Source organism: Piliocolobus tephrosceles, chromosome 14 (assembly GCF_002776525.5).
Source record: "Piliocolobus tephrosceles isolate RC106 chromosome 14, ASM277652v3, whole genome shotgun sequence".
Classification (NCBI taxonomy): Eukaryota; Metazoa; Chordata; class Mammalia; order Primates; family Cercopithecidae; genus Piliocolobus; species Piliocolobus tephrosceles.
In genome coordinates this window covers 61,112,494-61,133,745 of record NC_045447.1, presented here as the reverse complement: position 1 = coordinate 61,133,745, position 21,252 = coordinate 61,112,494, and the positions used below count along the sequence as shown (strand labels likewise).

At 41.0% G+C, this 21,252-nt stretch overlaps 1 protein-coding gene across 1 annotated transcript in view; it reads left to right on the top strand.

Annotated features, from left to right (window-relative positions):
• The window catches only part of ADAMTSL1 (ADAMTS like 1), a 437,416-nt gene that overhangs the window by 354,563 nt on the left and 61,601 nt on the right, over positions 1-21,252 (top strand). Inside the window, exons 21-23 of the mRNA XM_023190023.3 lie at positions 429-557; positions 9,529-9,708; positions 13,069-13,203. Coding sequence (XP_023045791.2) covers positions 429-557; positions 9,529-9,708; positions 13,069-13,203 — 444 coding nt within the window. The remainder of the gene's footprint in view (positions 1-428; positions 558-9,528; positions 9,709-13,068; positions 13,204-21,252) is intronic.

Here is a 21,252-nt window from a genome sequence, read left to right as displayed (position 1 = left end):
CCACTGCACCCAGCGCTCTCTATTACTTCTTATAATTGCATGTGAATCTACAATTATCTTAAAGTTTAAAAAATTAATTTTAAAAAAAGGCCCTGTAAAACATGATGTCGAAGGTTATTTGTTAATTTAATGATTAGAATGCATAAATCATCTCAATTTGTGTAACATTCTCTGTCTTCAAACTCTTCAATCCTTGATCTTTTACTGACAACACTATGGTTGGTAGGAAGGTAGGTAGGTAGGTAGGTAGGTAGGTAGATAGGTAGATGCTTTTATACTGTGCACTTACAATTTTTCAAGAGAAAACATAGTTATTTGCTAAAGTCTGGATAGACCAGCCATGCATTGGTGGTTAGCCCACATTTCAAAGGAATGCCCCAATTTCCGGTCACCACTGAGTAACATCTCATATTCTTTCTTATCTTCAGGAAAGCCACTAGTGAAAACGTCACGAATGACCGTGATCAACACGGAGAAGCCTGCAGTCACAGTCGATATAGGAAGCACCATCAAAACAGTGCAGGGAGTGAATGTGACAATTAACTGCCAGGTTGCAGGTGAGAAGTTCATGTATGTATTTGTTCACGTGTTAATGGAGCCCTGTACTAGGTTGGGGATACAAAGACATATTAGACACAAATTTTACTCTCAGGGATATAGTGCTAGTAGGAAAGCCAAAGCATGAACCTCAGTCCCTCTGAAAGTAGAAAGCGCTGCAGAAATTTAGAGGAGGAAAGATTAATTCTGACTGGGACAGGTAGGTAAAATTGATCTTTTTATGTGTATGTTTTTCTTTAATCTTAGCCTTCCATACAGATAGAATGTGAACATGCAAAGATGGGGGCAAGGAGTTCCAAGTGGACACAGGAGAGTGATAAATTCATGGAAGTAGAAAATCCTCTAGGCTGTCGAGAGAACAGTGTGAGCTTTAGTCTGGGTGGAGCCCAGAGTGCAGAAATGCAGGTGGGAAGTGACGTTAAAGAGCCATGCTTCCAAAAGCAAAGCATTGAAGGGAATGGATTGAAAAAGGGAAATCCTAGGACAGAAAGGCCAGGTAAGACCCATCACTGTTGTTTGGAGGAGAGGTCATGGAAGCCTGAACTCAGGGCAGTGGGGATGGGAAGGTAAGGACTGGATGGATGTGAGAAAGATGGCAAGAGGTAAGACCAATAGCAGCCTGGAGCTTGCTCGAATCAGAAGTTGGCAGGAGTTATTAAAGAAGATAGCCAGTGGAGTTCTGATAAAGGCATTGCCTTCAGGTGGGCCTTGCAAACTCAGAGGCCAACGGGGACCAGGAAGGCACAGGGAAGCAAAGAGTAGTAGACAATAGGGGGTGGTAATATGCTGTGTATAAAAATATTTACCTTCAATTAAAAGACAGAAAACACCTACATATAGCAGAATGAGGTCCAGCTACTATTTTTCCCTTTCTGTAGACCACTCATTTGTGATGTGTACCCTAGGGGTTTCACTGCCACAACGAGATGAAGAAATGAATGGTTCTTGTGCCATTGGACAGCTAGTTTTCTGATTGCTGTCCTCATCAGATATACCACACAGTGGCATGGCCACGCCAAACCCAGGTTCCCCGATCATACCCTATGTGCAGAGTACACAGGCAGTGGCACCCCATGCTTTGGTGGTTTCTTCATCTTAGATCTTCATCATCTGAAGATTTACCTCACTTTGCTACTTATAAGACCAGAAACCCCATTTTAGAGTAAGTAGGAGGAATATCTTAACCTAGGACTTACTGTTTCCAAATAATAGCCAAGTCTGATTTTCTCTGAAATATTCTGATAGCTTTAGGATATCTGAAATATGGCCAGACCTGGTGACTCACACCTGTAATCCCAGCACTTTGGGAAGCTGAGGTGGGCAGATCACTTGAGCCCTGGAGTTGAAGACCAGCCTAGGCAACATGGCAAAACCTTGTCTCTACAAAAAATACAAAAATTAGCCAGGTGTGATGGTGCATGCCTGTAGTCTCAGCTACTAGGGAGGCTGAGATGGGAGGATCGTTTGAGCCCAGAGGTCAAGGCTGCAGTGAGCCATAGGCATGCCACAGCACTCCAGCCTGGGTGACAGAGCGAGAACCCTATCTCAAAAAAAAATTAGGATATCTGAAATATAAATCTATCTCTGTAAATGTGCATTAGCTTCGCCTTTGTAAAGTGTCTCATGGCCTTTGTGATGCTTCCCTTCCAGCCTCATCAGTGAAATCTAGAACCAAGTCCATTCAGTCCCTGTACTCCTAGATAGGTAGTAAGACAAAACCCCTGACAGGGATTGGCATGAATGAGCTTTCTCTGCAGGGATTAATGGTGGTGCCAGTAGGGCCCTTTCTGCAGAACCGTCACCCCCCAACACACACCCGATCACTATGGACACATGCTTTGGTGAGGAAACACTGGTGATATGATGGACCACGTTGTGTATCTTCTTGAGAGGTGGAACTGGTAGGAGTAAAAGAATAAGGGAGGGGCCAGGTGCGGGGACTCACACATATAATCACAGCACTTTGGGGGGCCGAGGTGGGTGGATCACCTGAGGTCAGGAGTTCGAGACCATCCTGGCCAACATGGTGAAATCCCCATCTCTACGAAAAATACAAAAATTAGCCAGGCGTGGTGGCAAGTGCCTGTAGTCCCAGCTGCTCAGGAGGCTGAGGCATGAGAGTCACTTGAACCTAGAAGCAGAGTTTGCAGTGAGCCGAGATCGAACCATTGCACTCCAGCCTGGGCAATAGAGCAAGACTCTGTCTCAAAAAAGAAAAAAAAAAATTGGGGAGGAAAGGGCAGCAAAACAAGGAAATGGGCATTTAAAGGAGATTGAGAGAACCAGAATCTGGTTGAGGAAGTATTTACACTGGGGAGCCTACGACATTAAAACAAGCTTTGGTCACTCTTCCGTGTCGCCTGGGGCCCTCTCTCCGGGACTTCATCCAGAGGCTCACTTCATAACCTTACAGTGAGAACCTAGGCTGTTATACCTAGTTTTCCCTGGCTGTGGCATTGCAGTCTTTATTTTTGTTTTTACCCATAAAACCATCTGTATTAATGCTGATTAACTAAAATAAATATTTGTGTATTTGTCATTATTCCTTTTGTTAAACAAGATACTCATTCAAAGTAGGTGGGAAAGAGCCTGCTTTTAATTACACATTGAATTAGCTGGACAAGGAAATCATCTGTGGGCTTAGTCTCCAGTTAAAATACTGACAGCTATAATGCTAAATGCCAAATGGCAGAGGACTACTTTTACTTTGCTGCTATAAGTGGCTCTTAGGGCTCTTTCCTTACTCTTGGACATCTCTATCCCATTCGTAGTCAGGCAGCTTAGTGACCTCCTGATTGGTTAAGTGGGATTCTCTGAGCACCAATAACACTGCCAGTAGCTAATACTCTAGCTTGAGAATTTGCAACCCAGACTTCGGTAATAGACAGGGAAGTGGGACTCCATAAGGGCCTCCTTAAAGAAGTATTTTATGTCAAATTCATTCATGTTATTCATTTGGCAGTTTTTTATGGAATATTTAATCCAGCTTAGATCAGATTTCTCCTAATCCAAGGAGCCACAGATAAACAAGATACAATTTTCAGGAAGCTCACAGTCTGGGAAGGAGAAAAGTTATAAAATATGTAATGATAATACAATGTGATATTCAGATACAGTTGTTGTTTTCTTATTGTAAAATATTAAAGTACTAAAGAAATTTTAGAAAGCACAGAAAAATTCAGGAGGCCAAAAAGGAAAGAAAACAGCTGGTTCAAAGTCGTTCTCTCCAAACTCAACCACAGCTGACATTTTATTATATTTCCTTAATCATTCCCTTTTATCCTGCTTTATTTCCTCTCAGTAATAAACATTTGTCTGTATCATAAGCATAATTTTAATGGCTATATAATAGCCTATGTTAAGAATATTATGTAATTTACCTAGACTGACTCAGATGTTTGAATTGTTAGCAATTTTTCATTAAACAACTTTTTGCATACATGTGCTTTCAGCTTATAAAGTACAGCCTCACACATCCTTCCCAGTCCTGAAGCATCAACAGCATTAGGCAATGAGTATGATAGGTTTTTTCTTGAAAAGTGACCTAATTGACTGTATTACTCCCATGCTTGTTCTCTATTCATTCTCTGAAGAGCTCAGAAAACTGAGTCGGTGATAAAGGATCAGGGGAAGAAGGAGTGTTTCAGTAAATAGGAACAGAATGTGCAAAGGGCCTGAGGTAGAAAGAGCATGCTGCATTTAAAGAATTAAAACCTGGCTGGTGGTGTGGCTATAATGTCAAGAGCAAAGAAGAAAGTAGCATATGAGGCTGAGGAGGTGTGGGTAGGCAGGGGCTAGATCTTACATGTTCTCATAGATTATGGTACAGTTTAGGTTTTTCTCCTAAAAACAAAGGAGGCATTTGAAGAACTTAACTTAGGAGATAAAATCAGCAGGACTAGGGATGCACAGATAGTTCAAGAGTCAGTGATGGGTGGTGTATTAGGATAGATTCGACTCTGGTATCAAGTAGATGCCCAAATGTATAATGACTCAAACACAATAGAAGTTTTATTTTTGCTTAGCTAAGTGCCCAAAGAGTACACCTGGTCATCTGGAGAGGATCTGCCCCCACAGTGTCATTCGGGGTCACAGGATGCTGGTTGCTCTGTCATCTGAAACGCATGTCTTCCAAGGCCTCCCTAGGGGTTACCTCTATCCTATCAACCAGGAGAGGGGAAAACAGAATATGGGGGATGGTTGAGAAGGCTTTCAAGGGCGACACCTGGAAGGAGCACACATTAAGACTTTTCACATTCCTTTAGTCACATGGCCACGTGCAACTACAAAGGATTCTGGGGAAGGTGGACTCACTGGGTACTCAGGAAAAAGAGGGAAACTGGTTTTGTGAATAGCTATCATAGTCTGCCACAGTCAGTATGGAGAAAAGTAGAAGGCTGGAAACCTTCTTTCCAGACTGCCATGATTCTTTAGAATAATTGACAAGGCTGACAGTTGAGTTACTCTATCCTTTCTCTTTTCTTTCCCTAAACCACTCTACCTCCACACCTCCTAGGAAGCTTCTAGAATTTCCCATGTAAAGGTGTACCTTTGAGTGGACACCCCACCTTGAGACGCCGACACACCGCCATGGTGCAGGCAGCCTTCCAAATATAGTAAGAGATCCAATTAACAAGAATACCCTGTCTGGGATTTTTTTAAAAAGAATATTACAGCATCACCCTACCTGGCAGCTCCGTGGACATCAAAGGCACTGAACCTTGTAATCATATCTAGTTACCACCCATTATGTCTAAGTTCTTTTACTGATCCTTTCAAGCAGCAGGGAGAGCATGGTACTGTTGAAAAGATACACCACAGGGGAAAATGTAAACATGGGTTCTTTTCCGCCCCAGGTTTAAGATACAAATAAAACCAGGGAGGTTAGCATGTGGAGCCTATCCAAGTAGCTGGTCCACAACAACATAGCTCTTGGATTTTGTTTTGTGGTAGAGCATATTTTCTGTCATTTTCAGGTGTTTCTTTTTGTGGCATTTGCTGTCACACCACAGCAGGCTAGAAAAGATCATCTCCCACAACCTGACCAAGCTTCTCAACAAGAAAGAGCTAACAAAGCCAGAACACATGGATTCTGGAACCTCTCTCCTGACAACACCTTGGTTTTACAAACACAGCAGAAGCATTAATTCTGAAAGTAGAAAGGAATTAAGCATTTGACAGTTCAGAAATACTAAAGCAGCAGTTCAGATTTTCTCTCAAGAGTCAGGCTAGTATAATGGCAGGCAGTGTACACTCGTTAAGATGAGGACTGTTGGCACTAAAGGTATCTCAGTTTGAATCCCTACCCTAGCACTGGTGGGTTACTGATTGGCTATAGGGTAGGGAATTCGGGGGAACAGGAACTCTGCCCCCATGTAATCCTTCAGGCATCCAAACAAATGTGACCTTAGGCAAATTTCTTAATCTCTATGAGACCCTTTTTCTCATAAAATGGAGTTATTAAATAGTACCTGCTTCACAGGATCATTGTGAAAAATAAGTGATTGTGTTTATAAAATGTTTGGCTTACAGCACATGTTCAGTCAATGTTATTTCTCCCTTTAACACACTCAGGATACGTTTGCATGGCTCATTGCAATACCTCCAATGTTGAGGTATTCTGAACATCAGTATTAAGCATTTGTATCACTACCTTTTCAAGGGACTGTGTGGAACATTCAAGGGCTGGTGAAGTTTTCTAAAGCATCATTGTCATCTCTTGAGAGAAAAAGAAAAAAAAAAACCTTATAACACCTCAATTATTGTTTTCTCTTTCCTCATTCTACATGTGTAATGTCAGAGCCAGTTATGGAAGGACTGGCTGTCACTCCAAGGTGTCTTTGTAATATCATTCTCTGCCTAAGGCCCACAATTCGAGGCAGGAAGTCCTCAAAATGTGGCACCAGCAACAGTACCTACATCGGCAAACTCATAATGCAGATCTGTGCGTGAATGAATCTGAGAGAGGTTTGCCAGTAGATTAAAGAATGATTCCCACTTAATTTCTCTTCCCTTGGGACCACTTGTCATGTCCACAGTTCCAGGTTTACAGAAACTGGAGTTTTCTTCCTCCACCCTGCTCTTCTGAACATTTCCACTTCTCCCATGAAGTCCCCTACTGTCACCAGAGGAATTCCGCCCTTTTGGTTTATATCCAGTCCTGTCCTCTCAAACAAGCACCATTTTAGAGCGGCATGAGACAGACAACATAAAGGGAATGGAAGAAGCTTGCAAGCAATTCCTGGGGGAGTGAGAAATAGCTCCCAGGTCTCTCTCCATCCCTGGGTTCTCTCCCTTCTCCCTCTGTTCCACCCTCCCTCCTCCCCTCTGTCACGCTCACTCTCATTTTCTCTCCCCCTGAGGCTCTGTGTTTGCTGCCCACAGCCCTCCTCAAAGGAAGATGCAGGCAGTAAGTGCTGCATGGAGCAATGTGAGGGAAAGAGGATGAATATTGGTAGAAAATGGTTTGCAGGGCTGGCATGGTGGCTCGTGCCTGTAATCCCAGCACTTTTGGAGGCCAAGGCAGGTGGATCATCTGAGGTTAGGAGTTCGAGACCAGCCTGGCCAACATGGCGAAACCGTGTCTCCACTAAAAATATAAAAATTAGCCAGGTGTGATGGTGCACACCTGTAATTCCAGCTAACTCCGGAGGCTGAGGCAGGAGAATCGCTGGAACCCAGGAGGCGGAGGCCGCAGTGAGCCAAGATCATGCCACTGTACTCCAGCCTAGGTGACAGAGCAAGACTCTATCTCAATAAAAAAACAAAATAAAATAAAATTGTTTGCAGGACCTCATTTTTCCTTGTTCTTTCAGGAGAAAAATAACTAAAAGTGCTTTTCTTTAACTTACTTCTGAGGCTTTCTCCCGAATGCTGTGGATCTTTTTTTTTTTTTTTTTTTTTTTTTAATGGGAAAAAACTAAGCTCAGGGCCCAAAGTCCAAGCTGGCATGGACAGGCATCACGATGCTCTTGCTCTCCCTAGTGGTGCTATAATGAAAAATCAGCTGTTCCACCCCTCACCTGTGTCTTTTCTCCAGGTATCTTTAGAGATGATGCCAACCTGGCCCCTCTTATGCACTTGAGCATCAAGTATCCTACTGCTAGAGCCAGATTCATGTGTGCCTCTCTCTGATGTGACAAGGCTGTGGTATCCAAGTCTCCACCTGCTTTCGTAGCCCTGCCTCTCTTTCTCTAGCCAATTTCAAGGACAAGTAACAAATACACAGGCAACTCCTTGAAGACTCTGCATCCTCAACAGAAGGCTAGCCATTAAGGGCAAATTGCCCTTACCCCAAAGGCAAAAATGAGCCCCAGCTCAGGGAAAACACTAGATCACTAGACTAAGGTCTGGCTCCTTGGCCATTTCTGGCTTTGACCCCATTTCCTAGGACTTGATACTTCTTTTTTTTTTTTGTTCCTGAGACAGAGTCTTGCTCTATCCCCCAGACTGGAGTGCAGTGATGTGATCTCGGCTCACTGCAACCTCTGCCTCCCAAGTTCAAGTGATTCTCCTGCCTCAGCCTCCTATGTAGCTGGGATTACAGGTGCCCACCACCACACCCAGCTAATTTTTGTATTTTTAGTAGAGATGGGATTTCACCATGTTGGTCAGGCTGGTCTCAAACTCCTGATCTTGTGATCCATCTGCCTCAGTCTCCCAAAGTGCTGGGATTACAGGCATGAGCCACCATGCCCCGCCAGGACTTTACACTTTAAGCATGCCCTGGATACATGCCAGTAAGTTCTATAAGTAAACTGTGTGAGCTGGGTCAGCAGGCTGAGGTGTGCTTTCCGCTCCCTAGAGACCTGTGAATCTGTGGTACACACTTTCAGTCTCTCAACACACTCAGAGCCTGACTTCCTATAGGATCCTCCTAAAACAGCATGTAGGAAGGCTCATCCTAAACTCCCAGGGCCTGTTTTCCAGCATGTCAACCATAAGGAAACTTCCTGAGGAATTCACGGACTCCCTTAGAGCACAGAGCCTGGCTTCCAAAGACAGAACTCATCCCAAGTCAGCAGATGACGTCTCCATCTCTCTCGCAGAAAATAAACTTGGATTGTGGAAAGAGTTGAGCACTTTCCTTTTGTCCTTTTCCTGTGGTTCTACTGATACTACCATTTCATGTTCTCTTGCTCTGAGAAGATATGTAGGCTTCCAAAACTACTACATAGAGTATGAACTCCAGTAACAATCTAGCAGCTTCCATTCATCTAGTTCATACATATATTTTAATGTCGTATAGCTTTTCACTTTTTATTAAAATATATCTATACAGAAAAGTACACGTATCATAAAGGTACCAAGTGAACACTCCCCACCAGACCAGCCTCAGGTCAAGACACAGAGCATCGCCAGTGGCCAAGCCCCTTGTCCCATTTCGCAGTCACAGCCCCTCCCCATTCATTCCATTGACTGACTAACAGTGTAGATTAATGTTACCAGGTTTTGGTTTTTTACTTAGGGAAAGGAAATTATACAGTATGTTCTCTTGTGTCTGGCATCTCTCATGCAACATTATGTTCATTTCATGTAGTTTCATTTTCACTGGTGTATACGTTTGGTTCTCATGTTTTTCAAATACATTTTCTCCAAAGAATTTGGGTACTCTCCTTCCACCTTGGCAAACCCCCCCCCCCCCCCCGGCCAGTTGCCTGTTTCCTGGCCTCCCTCTTCCTGCTTCATCACTGTAGGTTTAAAAGGCAAAAGATACGGAGACAACTGATATTTTTATCTTGTATCAGCATTTATTCTCATTCTTTGGTCACCCTGAAGTCTATATCCTTATCCTACCAGGCAGGCTCTGGGCATTATTTAGTTTGGCCAAAGCATGGTGGAAGATGGCGCTGTAGAGCAGCCCCAGGGAAGGGGGATTCGAGAAGCTAGAAATGCCTCTGGGCTCATCTGAATGTGTTTGACTGATGAGTTGTTTGTTTTTTTTTTTTTTTTTTTTTTTCTTCTTCCTAGGAGTGCCTGAAGCTGAAGTCACTTGGTTCAGGAATAAAAGCAAACTGAGCTCCCCCCACCATCTGCATGAAGGCTCCTTGCTGCTCACAAACGTGTCGTCCTCGGATCAGGGCCTGTACTCCTGCAGGGCAGCCAATCTTCATGGAGAGCTGACTGAGAGCACCCAGCTGCTGATCCTAGGTAAACACTTCAAAGCTGGTTGCCTCTGCTGCACCCTGTTGGGGGTGACTATCGAACCTACCCTCTACCTCCTTTGTGCCCTAATCCAATTAAGGACATAAAAGGTAAAATCGGTATCCCATGGCTTCTTCCCAATGTAGGGCCTTTCGATAGAACACAGACTTTGAGCCCAAACAAAAGCTTGAACCCTGGCTCTACCATTTACTAACAGTCTGGCACTGGGCAAGTTACTTCACTCTGCTAAGCCTTAGATACTGGTCTCTATGTGGAGACTCCAGACACGAGGACTGCAAGGGGAGAACAGGTATCTCAAACAGAGATAACCGAATTAAAACAATTATCCTTAACTCTTCCTGCATTAAGGACTTCTTTGAGAATCAGATAAAAACTATGGATTCCTCCTTCGAGAAAAATTCATACATGTAAAATGTTTCATATAATTCCAGGAAGCCTATGGTCTGGTCCACCTAAAGTCTCCACATGCACCCCTAAACATAAGAACCCCTGATTAAAGAGTCTGGCATGGCTCCTGGTATAGAATGGGTGCTTGAAAATAACAATTGCTGGGACACCATCCACAATCTGATTATTGCCCAGTTCTGGACTCAGCCATGTTGCAAGCTAGAACCATTTTTGCCCCCTGGACTAGGGATACCCTGCTGTTCTTCCCCACTGAGTCTGGGTGCTAGGGAGATAAAGTTAAAAAAAAATGAAAAACTTATTTTTGGCTTTCTCAAAAAACAGAGCAATTATTAGAGCACTTATGCTCTAATTATGTTCTTTCTCACCTACAGAAAGCTGTCATTCTAAGGAAAAAAAGGAAAGATGTAAGAAATAACAATTAATGCCACATATACATGCATACACATACATTATAAGCTTCCTCAGGGAAAAATATTTAAACTTTACACTTCTGTTTTCATACCCAGAGTTGAAGATATACCAACCCATAGATCCTTCTAGACCCTGCCCACTCAGATTTCAGAGAGGCCCAAACGGGTTTTCATCTCACTGGTGGCTGCATAAACCTCCAGCCATCTTAGGAAGCCACAGAAAATTGGCTCAGAGAAAGATGTCATTTGTTTTGCACTGGGTTTCATCCAACTGAGCTGCTAGTCTGGAGCCCAGAGCCCAGGGAATATTGCCCCACACTGAGTTATGGTGCTTACCAGTAAGATTTTTCTCCCTAATAATCCTTCCTTGTTGCCTCTGCTAACAGAGATGAAAGTCTAAGATGTATGGCTGCTCCTGTGGCTTTGCCAGTGAAGTGTGCATGTTCTGTAGGCAGGTGCTTACTGCTTTCCAACTGTAACACAGTACAACAGTGAGCATGGTGCTGCTTACTGCTTTCCAACTGTAACACAGTACAACAGTGAACATGGTGTTCCAAGAGCAAAACGTCTTCCCCGTTTTCGTCGTACTTAATGGTGAAAAAAAATCACTGTCAAGACTCTTAAGTTTAAGGCTTTTCTTGATCACAGTTATTGGTTTATTAATGAAAGTTTGTTAGCTTTTAATAGGTACTTTATGAACATCAAAGCAATGTCTCTTTTAATCCGCAAAAATGTAGCTTAATTTTTAAAGGGGGAATTTTGTGGATGAAGCTGAGATTTCACCCCAAGTTCTGTGACTTAACCTGTACCACGAGGACCTGAAGTGTAGTAAGGCAGACTTTCATCCGTGTATTCAAATAGTCCATTGGACAGATATTCATTAAGTGTTGCCATTTAATGTTGTTGACATTAAGTTCCATGTCACCTGGACACTGGTAAAGTTTTAGGAGAAATATAAGTGGTGGCCTCTACCCCTGGAGAATTTACCGTTTTCCTGGGAAGAGCAAATGGACATGCACTGGAGAGGAAAATTACTGTCAAAGCTGTAAGGGCATTAGGAGGGGCCAACATCTGGTCCAAAAAGAGTTGATTGTTTTGAAGATGGAAAGTAGCCCCCCCTTTTTGCTCTTAGTGAATAAGCAAAGGTTTCATGAGTTTCAAGAAGAAATATTGAGGAGGAGAGAAAGACACTTTGAGTAAACTGCCACCATCAATTCCTAAAATCATGGTATTCCAGAGTAGACAGAGATCTTGGAAAGAAACTTCATTTTGTAGATGAGAAAACGAAGGCTCTGAGGATTTAAATGACCTAATTAGTGAATGACAGAGCCATGGCTCAAACTGAGGGTTCCTGAACCAAGGCATGATGTTTTTCTCTATGCCATATGAAAAGGGTTCTTTCTAAACTATATTACATATATATATATATATGTAATCTCAAGTTCATTGTTTTTTCTATAGAATGGTCTTTGTCAGTCAAAGGCAGAAAGACTGAAGGTATGTTTTTCAAGTAGACTCAGGCACCATCATGTCTTATTAATTCACCAGCCCTAACAAGTGCCTTACAAGGTGCCAGGCACATAGTAGGCCCCTTGCAGAATGCTGTTGAAATGACCATCCATTTCAAGAGCAGTACTCCTGGGCTGCTGCTTCCATTCCAACAAGCGCTCTGGAGAAAAAGGTGGGAGCTGGCCTTGGGAGTGTAAATTGCAGTTCTTCAGGAGATGCAGGAAGAGGGGCAAAGGGATCTGCTGCTTTTCCAAGAGAATCTGGGATCATCCCACCGCTAAGTTCAGCGGGTGCTTGCCTCTTTATTTGTCCAGCAGAAATGATAAGCCAGTATATATTTCCCATTTTAGTCACTTTTAGCATTGATTAACTGGGACCTCTGATAACCTCAGCGCTGATTTCTTGTAAGATTCTGAGTGTTGAAGCATCGCATAGCAACATTCTCCTCCCTGCTTTATCTAGGTCCTACTTAGGCATTAAAATCCAAACCACAAAGCAAATTAACTTACCGACTTCACAACTTCATCTTTTGCTTCATAGAAAAAAGGTCCTTTTAAATAAGAAATTTCTGTGGTGTTTCTTTATCTGTGCAGACAATAACAAAGTGCCTCACTCTAAAGACTGTTACTAGGGCTAAATGAAAAATGGACTGAAATATATTTAGCACAGAACTTGGCAATTCGCTTTTTAAAAAAAGTGTCTTTATGATATAGTTTAACTTATCTACAAATGTATAGGTACCCAGTAGTCTAAAGTGAGAAACCCCTGAACTTTGTATGCCTGCTTCTTCTTACGGACCTTATTATTTCAGGCATCAAATACCTGTATTAAGTTTGAAATTCACACTCACCTTGATAGGGATTCCTCTATAGGAAAAATGATGTTAAAAGGCAACAACAGTAATGTCTATCTTACATACACGCACACATGTGCACATACATGCATACCCACCTCTTCCTCTTCCCTTGACACAGCCTTGTGCTTTAACCTGCCTGATCCACCCTCTGCCTTCTCACAGATCCCCCTCAAGTCCCCACACAGTTGGAAGACATCAGGGCCTTGCTCGCAGCCACTGGACCGAACCTTCCTTCAGTGCTGACGTCTCCTCTGGGAACACAGCTGGTCCTGGATCCTGGGAATTCTGCTCTCCTTGGTGAGTCTAACCCTTGGAAACATTGGGCAGAAATCCAGGACTGGACAGGATTTATGGATGGGTGACTGCTTGCAGGTAGGGGGTGGCCAACAGGAAATCACTAAATTGCCTACAGAATCCAGACTCACCAGTGGAAACTTGGCTGACTTTCCATATGAGGTGAATGCAGTTGTTAGTCTGGACTCTATGGCTTGTCTAGATTCCAGTATGGCTCCTTTCTGAATCCTCTTGGGTTGATGCCATCTCTTGAAACTGTGAGAGAACTACAGCAGTAAAGAACAGCTCCTATATCTCCTCTCCTCTTGCTAACCATTCCCCAGTACTCCTCCATTATCCCCTCCCACCTAAACTAGAGCAATAATCAACTTTCGAGGAGGAAGTCAAATATCAGCACCCTCCAAAAGGAAGACTATACTATTTAGACCAGCTTTCTGTAGATATAGCCTAAAGCCAACCCAGATAGACTCCTCAAGGCAAGTGCTGAATTAATTTCACCAAGTACAACCTCCCTGTCATCTAGTGTTGGAAACCTTCACCAAGTTATTTCCCACATGGGTAGTGCCCTCTGATGGCAAGGAGTTGTACGAGGGCGTTCAAGTCTTGGACCCCCACACCAGAATCATGGAGAGGCCAGAAAAACCTTCACACATGACCTCTGGAGATGGACAAGGTAGAAGAGAAGAATTCTTCTGCCTTCAAAAGGCCTGAGTGGGGAAAAACAGACCCATACACGTGCAGAGACAGGGAATATATGAGAAGTTTCTGTACCTTCCTCTTGTGCTGTGAAACTAAGATCTAAAAGTCCTCTTTAAAATAAAACAAAAAGCCAAGGCCTACAAAGTGGTGAAAATCTTCATACTAACTCTATGTGATCCCAAATGTTGACAATAATAGCTAAAATTATTCCTGTGGCTCATAATTTAAAGCTTCTATATGATTTTACCTAGCAAGGAACAGGAGGCCAGTGAGTTCCCAGTCATACTGGTGATGACTTATCAACATGGCCACAGGGGCCTGTTATCTTTAGGATTAGAGCACAGAAAGATGACCTTCAATTTTTGTTTTCATCTGAAACTCACAAAGAATCTTCATAGCTTATCAGCATATGGAAAAATCTGATTTCTCTATTTTTGACTTGAGTAAAAATAAGACAGGGAAAGTAACAAGTAGCCCTATTCTTATTCTTAAAATCAAGTTGCCCATGATTTATACAAGTTTGGCACTGAGCTTTTCTGTATCATGTTGATCAGAATTAATAGAAGTTTCAAAATTGCATATTGCCTCTGGCTTACAAATAGTAAACTTATTTCAAATGAAATGTGCATTGTGAACTTCTTTAGTTTAGACTCATCACTATGAGAAACTCTCATAACTGTTCATCATAGGCCGGTCACAAGCAGGGTGTGCAGCAATTGTTTCTTTTCAACTTCAGTAACTCTTTTGGATCACTCAGGTGCCATGTAGCATGCTGGAAAAGTTAACCTGTTCATATTTTTACATGATAGCTTTACTTTCGTTCTCCCTTATTTTGGAATAACATTTTGTTTTATTTTAGCCATGGGCAATAAGAATTTATTGTACTTTATATTGCCACAATCCATTGCTAGTTTATGGTGCTTTGTTACGTTAGCCTGGTATTTAAATCCAGCAGTTAAGAGACACCTTAAAATCCCAGTCCGCATCCAGACTGCTCCATCTGAATGAGACAGTGAGTCAGTATTCATAAAGTGCCTGAATGTAACTGCCTGAACCAAATGGAGTTGCATGGTGAATGTCAGTGTCATGCCAGCACTATAGAACTAGGAGATTCACGTGGAATTGTGGAGATAAATGAGACAATGATGTCAAGTATCAGGACTCTGAGAAGTAGGTTGACACAGACAGAGCCTCATTATGATGATTTGGAGCTGAGCACTACAGAATAGGTGGGATTCAAATAGGCAGAAACGAAGAGAAATGGGCACTCAAGGTGAGAAAGATTCTATGAGCCCCAAGATGAAAAATGTGCGAGATATGTATCAGATGTCTGCTCAGAAACAGCTGTAAAACACCACTGCTTTACGACTGATAACAGGCAACTAAACTGAGATCAAAACTAGGCCATAAAAATGAACAAGCCTCAGCCACAGTTTGTCCATTCAGATTTGGCTCAGACCCTCACCCCAACAATCCTAATGCCCTCCATCCATCCCAAACTTCCCCAGCTAGTGCCTCATCCTGGTCTGTTAGTCCAGTTGCTTCCATCTGGACAGGCTCCCATCCCTGACTCCTATAGGGTGGCCCTTTCAGACCACAGTGTGTGCTCTGGGTATGAGAAATAAGCCAGGGAGACTGGAGAGAAGGTTTTGTGTAGGGTTGCTGAGAAATTAACATCAAATTGTGGAAGCCTTGAATATAAAATGAAGGAAGTAGATGTACTACATGGGGAATGGGAACAAATCTTTAGGGGGTTTTTAAAAAGGAGAATGACATACTAAAAGTAATGTATGAGAAGAATTAATCTAATATTCTGTAGGAATAATCGATAGTGGGAGAAATGTAATTTTTAAAAAGCCCTATTTTGAGGATAACAGATATTCTAGACCAAGGTGGAAATACATGGCAAAGATACTGTTAATCACTCCTCCCACAGCCAAGACATCCCTAATCAATCATGACATTCTTTTTCACTCAGCCCAGGCACTGCCTTGGAATTCATTTTAACGTTCTTACCAAGCCTGGTGGTAGTTGATATATACAGGATGAAAGCCATTCACCTGCCCTGTTGTAGCCAGTGAGTGGTGAGATACCACTGCATGTTTCCTCTATGTATGAGGTCAGCTGGCTGTAACAGTCTTACAGAACTTCATGGTTCTGTGGCACAGGAACAGTAACTCATAGACCCTGATTTTCCTGTTTCCCAGCAGTAAGGATAGAAGGGAGAGTTGGAGTTTTTTAAGCCATGTATCAGAGCTCATTCTTCTTCATTAAGTCTGGAGTGTTGAGATCCTCACTAGGTGAGACTATTCCAGAACTGGCTGTTTTAGTTATCAAACACCCTGGCATTAATTTCACCTCAAGCCACTGCTACAACTCTCCAAAAGGAATGTTGCCTCAGCAACACATGCACAGGCCCACATGGGCCTCACTTTTCCATGACTATAAAAATGAAAACTTGGGACTAGCAAGTGCTTGTTGCTCTCACACTCTTGACCATATGGCTTAGACATAGAAATGCCCAGTAGAGGCTCGGTCATGCCGAGTGGATGCAACCTAACTGGACTCATTGTCCTAGGCAAAACAGGTGCTAATTTTTTTTATCCTTGTTTGCAGCTATTCTTTTTGCAGAAAGGCCAAAACTGTGCCGACTGCTCTGGAGGGCAAGGCTGGTGGTCATGCCATTGCTTTTTGGTGGTCTAGACCCAAGCAGTACCCCACAGGGCTCCAATTATAGAGCAGCAGCATTTCAGGCCTCCCTGTAGCACCAAAACCTTTTTGCAGACTTCTGCTAAATGTTTTTTTTGGCCACTAAGACCTAAGACTAATATTTCTCACAGTATCATTTATAGGGCATTAGCATTGACATTTTTTGAAAAGTAACTTTTATTGGAGTTTTTATTATAAGAGCAATACATCTTCATTTTAGAACCATGCATTAGAGAGAAGCAGAAGGAAGACAATGAAAATTATCTACAGTTACCTAACTCAGAGATAATTCATTCAAATACCTTCTTCCTAGACATAATATACATATTATATATATCTTTTGCCTAAAATGAAATATACTCTATATATTGATAGTAACTTTTTTCACTTAATGGTATGTAACAGCTTTCCATGTCTCCAAATAGTCTTCTACAATTCCATTTTTAATGACCCTATTGGTAGGAGGTACTGTATCTTATTCAACAAATTCTCTAATGTTTTAGGTTCTTTACAATATTTTGCTATTATATCAAAATAGATATGAATATTTTTGTTTCTAAGTCTTTGTGTGTACCCCTGTGTACTTAGGATCAATTCTTAGAAGTGAAATTGTAGTATCAAAAGCATTGAATATTTTAGATTTTTGTTGTATGTTGTCAAATTGCCCTCCAACAAAGTTTTACCAATTTTATATGCCCACCAGCACTGTGTGAGAGTTCCCATTTCCCCAGAATGTTGCCAAGACTACATATGACCAAGAGTTTTTACATTGACTGTTTTAATTGGTGAATATACAATAGTATAAAATACAATATGAAAAATGGTATAAATATATAATTTTGTTTTTATTATGTTTATCATTTATATTCATTTATGAATTGCCTATTCAAATCCTTTGATCGTTTTTTGATATTTCTCTTTGTTATTTTTTTTTTTTAACTTTTAAGTTCAGGGGTGCATGTGCAGGTTTGTCACACAGGTAAACTGTGTCATAGGGGCTTATTTCATCACCCAGGTATAAAGCCTGGTACCCATTAGCTATTTTTCCTGATCCTCTCCCTGATCCCACCCTCCACTCTCTGAAAGGCCCCAGTGTGTGGTTTGTTCCTCTCTATGTGTCCCTGTGTTCTCATTTGGCTCCCACTTAAGAAGTGAGAACATGAGGTACGTGGTTTTCTGTTCCTGCATTAGTTTGCTAAGGATAATAGTCTCCATCTGTATCCATGTCCTTGCAAAGGACATGATCTCATTCTTTCTTATGGCTGCACAGTATACCATGGTATGTATGTACCACATTTTCTTTAGTCTATCAGTGATGGACATTTAGGTTGATTCCATGTCTTTGTCATTGTGAATTGTGCTGCAGTGAACATATGTGTGCATGTGTCTTTATAATAGAATGATGAATATTCCTTTGGGATACCCAATGATGGGATTGCTGGGTTAAATGATATTTCTGTCTTTAGGTGTTTGAGGAATTGCCACACTGTCTTCCACAATGATTGAACTAATTTACACTGCCACCAACAGAGCAGAAGCATTTCATTTCTCCACAACCTTGCCAGTATCTGTTGTTTTTTGAGTTTTTCATAATGGCCATTCTAACTGGTGTGAGATGGCATCTCATTGTGGTTTTGATTTGCATTTCTCTAATAATCAGTGATGTTGAGCTTTTTTTCATATGATTGTTGGATGCCTGTATGTCTTCTTTTGAAAAGTGTCTGTTCACGTCTTTGCCCATTTTTTCTTGTTTTTTTTTTTTTTTTTTTTTTTTTTTGTAAATTTAAGTTCCTTATAGATGCTGGATGTTAAGACATTTGTCAGATGTATACTTTGCAAAAATTTTCTCCCATTCTGTAGGCTGTGTTTCCTCTGCTGATAGTTTCTTCTTCTGTGCAGAAGCTCTGTGATTAGATCCTGTTTGCTAGTTTTTGCTTCTGTTGCAATTGCTTTTGGTGTCTTCAACATGAAACCTTTGCCCATGCCTATGACCTGAATGGCAATGCCAAGGTTGTCTTCTAGGGTTTTTATAGTTTTGGGTTTCACATTTAAGTCTTCAATCCATCTTGAGTTAATTTTTGTATATGGAGTAAGGAAGGGACTCAGTTTCTGTATATGGCTAGCCAGTTATCTCAGCACCGTTTATTAAATAGGGAATCCTTCCCCCATTTCTTGTTTTTGTCAGGTTTATCGAAGATCAGATGGTCATAGGTATGTGGCCTTATTTCTGGGTTCTCTATTCTGTTTCACTGGTCTATGTGTCTGTTTTTGTACCAGCACCATGTTTTTTGGTTACCGTAGCCCTGCAGTATACTTTGAAGTTGAGTAGCGTGATGCCTCTAGCTTTGTTCTTTTTGCTTAGGATTGCTTTGACTATTCAGGCTTTTTTTGGATTCCATATGAATTTTTAAACAGTTTTTTCTAGTTCTATGAAAAATGTCATTGATAATTTAATAGGAATAACATTGAATCTATAAGTTGCTTTAAACAGTATGACCATTTTAACAATGTTGATTCTTCTTATTGAGGAGCATGGAATGTTTTTCTATTTGTGTCATCTCTGATTTCTTTGAGCAGTGTTTTGCAGTTCTCTTTGTGGAGATCTTTCACCTCCTTTGTTATTCATTTATAAGATACAAGTACATCTTTATATGTTTGACCCATATTTGACAATTTGATAGTTGATATTCAATATATAATACATATTTAAAGTTTAAAATATGATGTTTTGATGATATATGTATACACCTGTGAAATCATCACCACAATCAATATAATGAGCATATTTATCAGCCCCCAAAGTTACCTCATACCTTTTGTAATTGTTCCCTCATACCCCTACCCCCACCACCACTGCTCCCACCCTAGGTGACCACTGATCTGATTTATGTCAGGGTAAACTAGATTGCATTTTATAGAATGTTACAGAAAAGGAATAATGCCTTTGTGGTATTTGATTTCTTTCACTCAGAAAAATTACTTTGAGATTCATCCATATTGTAACATGGATCAATAGGGTATTTCTATTGCTAATTAGTATTTCATTGTATATACTACAGTTTGCTTAATAATTCACCTGTTTGGAGACGGAATCATTATTTTCAGTTTCTAGTTATTACAAATCTACTGTGAAATTCATGTATATTCATCTTTGTATGCACACATGGTTTCATTTATCTTGGTTAAACACCTAGGAGTGAAATGACTTGTTTGTATCATAGGTATATATTTAACATTTTAAGAAACAGTCAAACTGTTTTCCAAAATAGTTGTACTACTTTACATTCCCACCAGCAGTGTTAGAAAGTTCTCAGTTCTCCTTGTCCTCACCAAAACTTACTGTAGTTGGTCTTTTCCATTTTGGACATTCTACTGTGTGTGTAGTGGTTTCTCATTGTGGTTTTAATTTGTATTCCCTTAACAACTAGTAGTGTCAAACATCTATTCATGCGCTTATTTGTCATCCTGATTTCTTCTTCGGTAAAATGTCTGCTCAATTTTTTGGCCCTTTATTTAAAAATTGAGTTGTTTACTTATATCAAATTTTCAGTGTTTTAATATATTTTGAATACAAGTCTTTTAATGAGATATGTGATTTCCAAATACTTTGTCCCAGTCAGCAGCTGTATTTTCATTCTTTTAACAGTGTCTTTCAAAGAGTAGAAGATGCTGGTTTTGATGAGGTTCAACTTATTCTTTTTTTAATTTTTAAAAATAATTTCAACTTTTACTTTAGCTTCAGGAGGTGCATGTGCAGGTTTGTTACATGGGTATATTGCAGGATGCTGAGATTTGAGGTATGATCGATCCCATCACCCAGATACTGAACATAGTACCCAAAAGTTTTTCAGCTCTTGCCCTGTTCCTTCTCTCATTAGGAATGAGAGTAATAATGAGTTCTCTCATTAGTAGTCCCCAGTGTCTACTGTTGCAATTTTTATGTCTATAAGTACCCAATGTTTAGTTCCCACTTCTAAGTGAGAACATGTGGTATTGAGTTTTCTGTACCTGCATTAATGTGCTTAGGATAATGACCTCCAGCTGCATCCATGTTGCTGCAAAGGACATGATTTCCTTCTCTTTATGGCTGCATAGTATCATATGGTATGTATGTACCACATTTTATTTATCCAATCCACTGTGGATGGGCACCTAGGTTGATTCCATGTCTGTGAATAGTGATGCAATGAATACACAAGTGCCTGTGTCTTTTTGGTAGAACGATTTATTTTCTTTTGAATACATACTCAGTAATGGGACTGCTGGATTGAATGATAGTTGTGTTTTAAGTTCTTTGAGAAATATCCAAACTCCTATCCACAGTGGCTAAACTAATTTACAGTCCCACCATCAGTATAAAAGCATTTCCTTTTCTCTGCAGCATCACCATCATCTGTTGTTTTTTGATGCTTTAATCGTAGCCATTTTGACTGGTCTGAAATGGTATCTCATTGTCTTCTTTTGAGAAATGTCTGTTCCTGTCTTTTGCCCATTTTTAATGGGGTTACTTCTTTTTTGCTTGCTCAATTTAAGTTCCTTATGGATTCTGAATATTAGACCTCTAATGGATACATAGTTTTTGAATATTTTCTCCCATTCTGTAGGTTGTCTGTTTACTCTGTTGGTAATTGCTTTTGCTGTGCA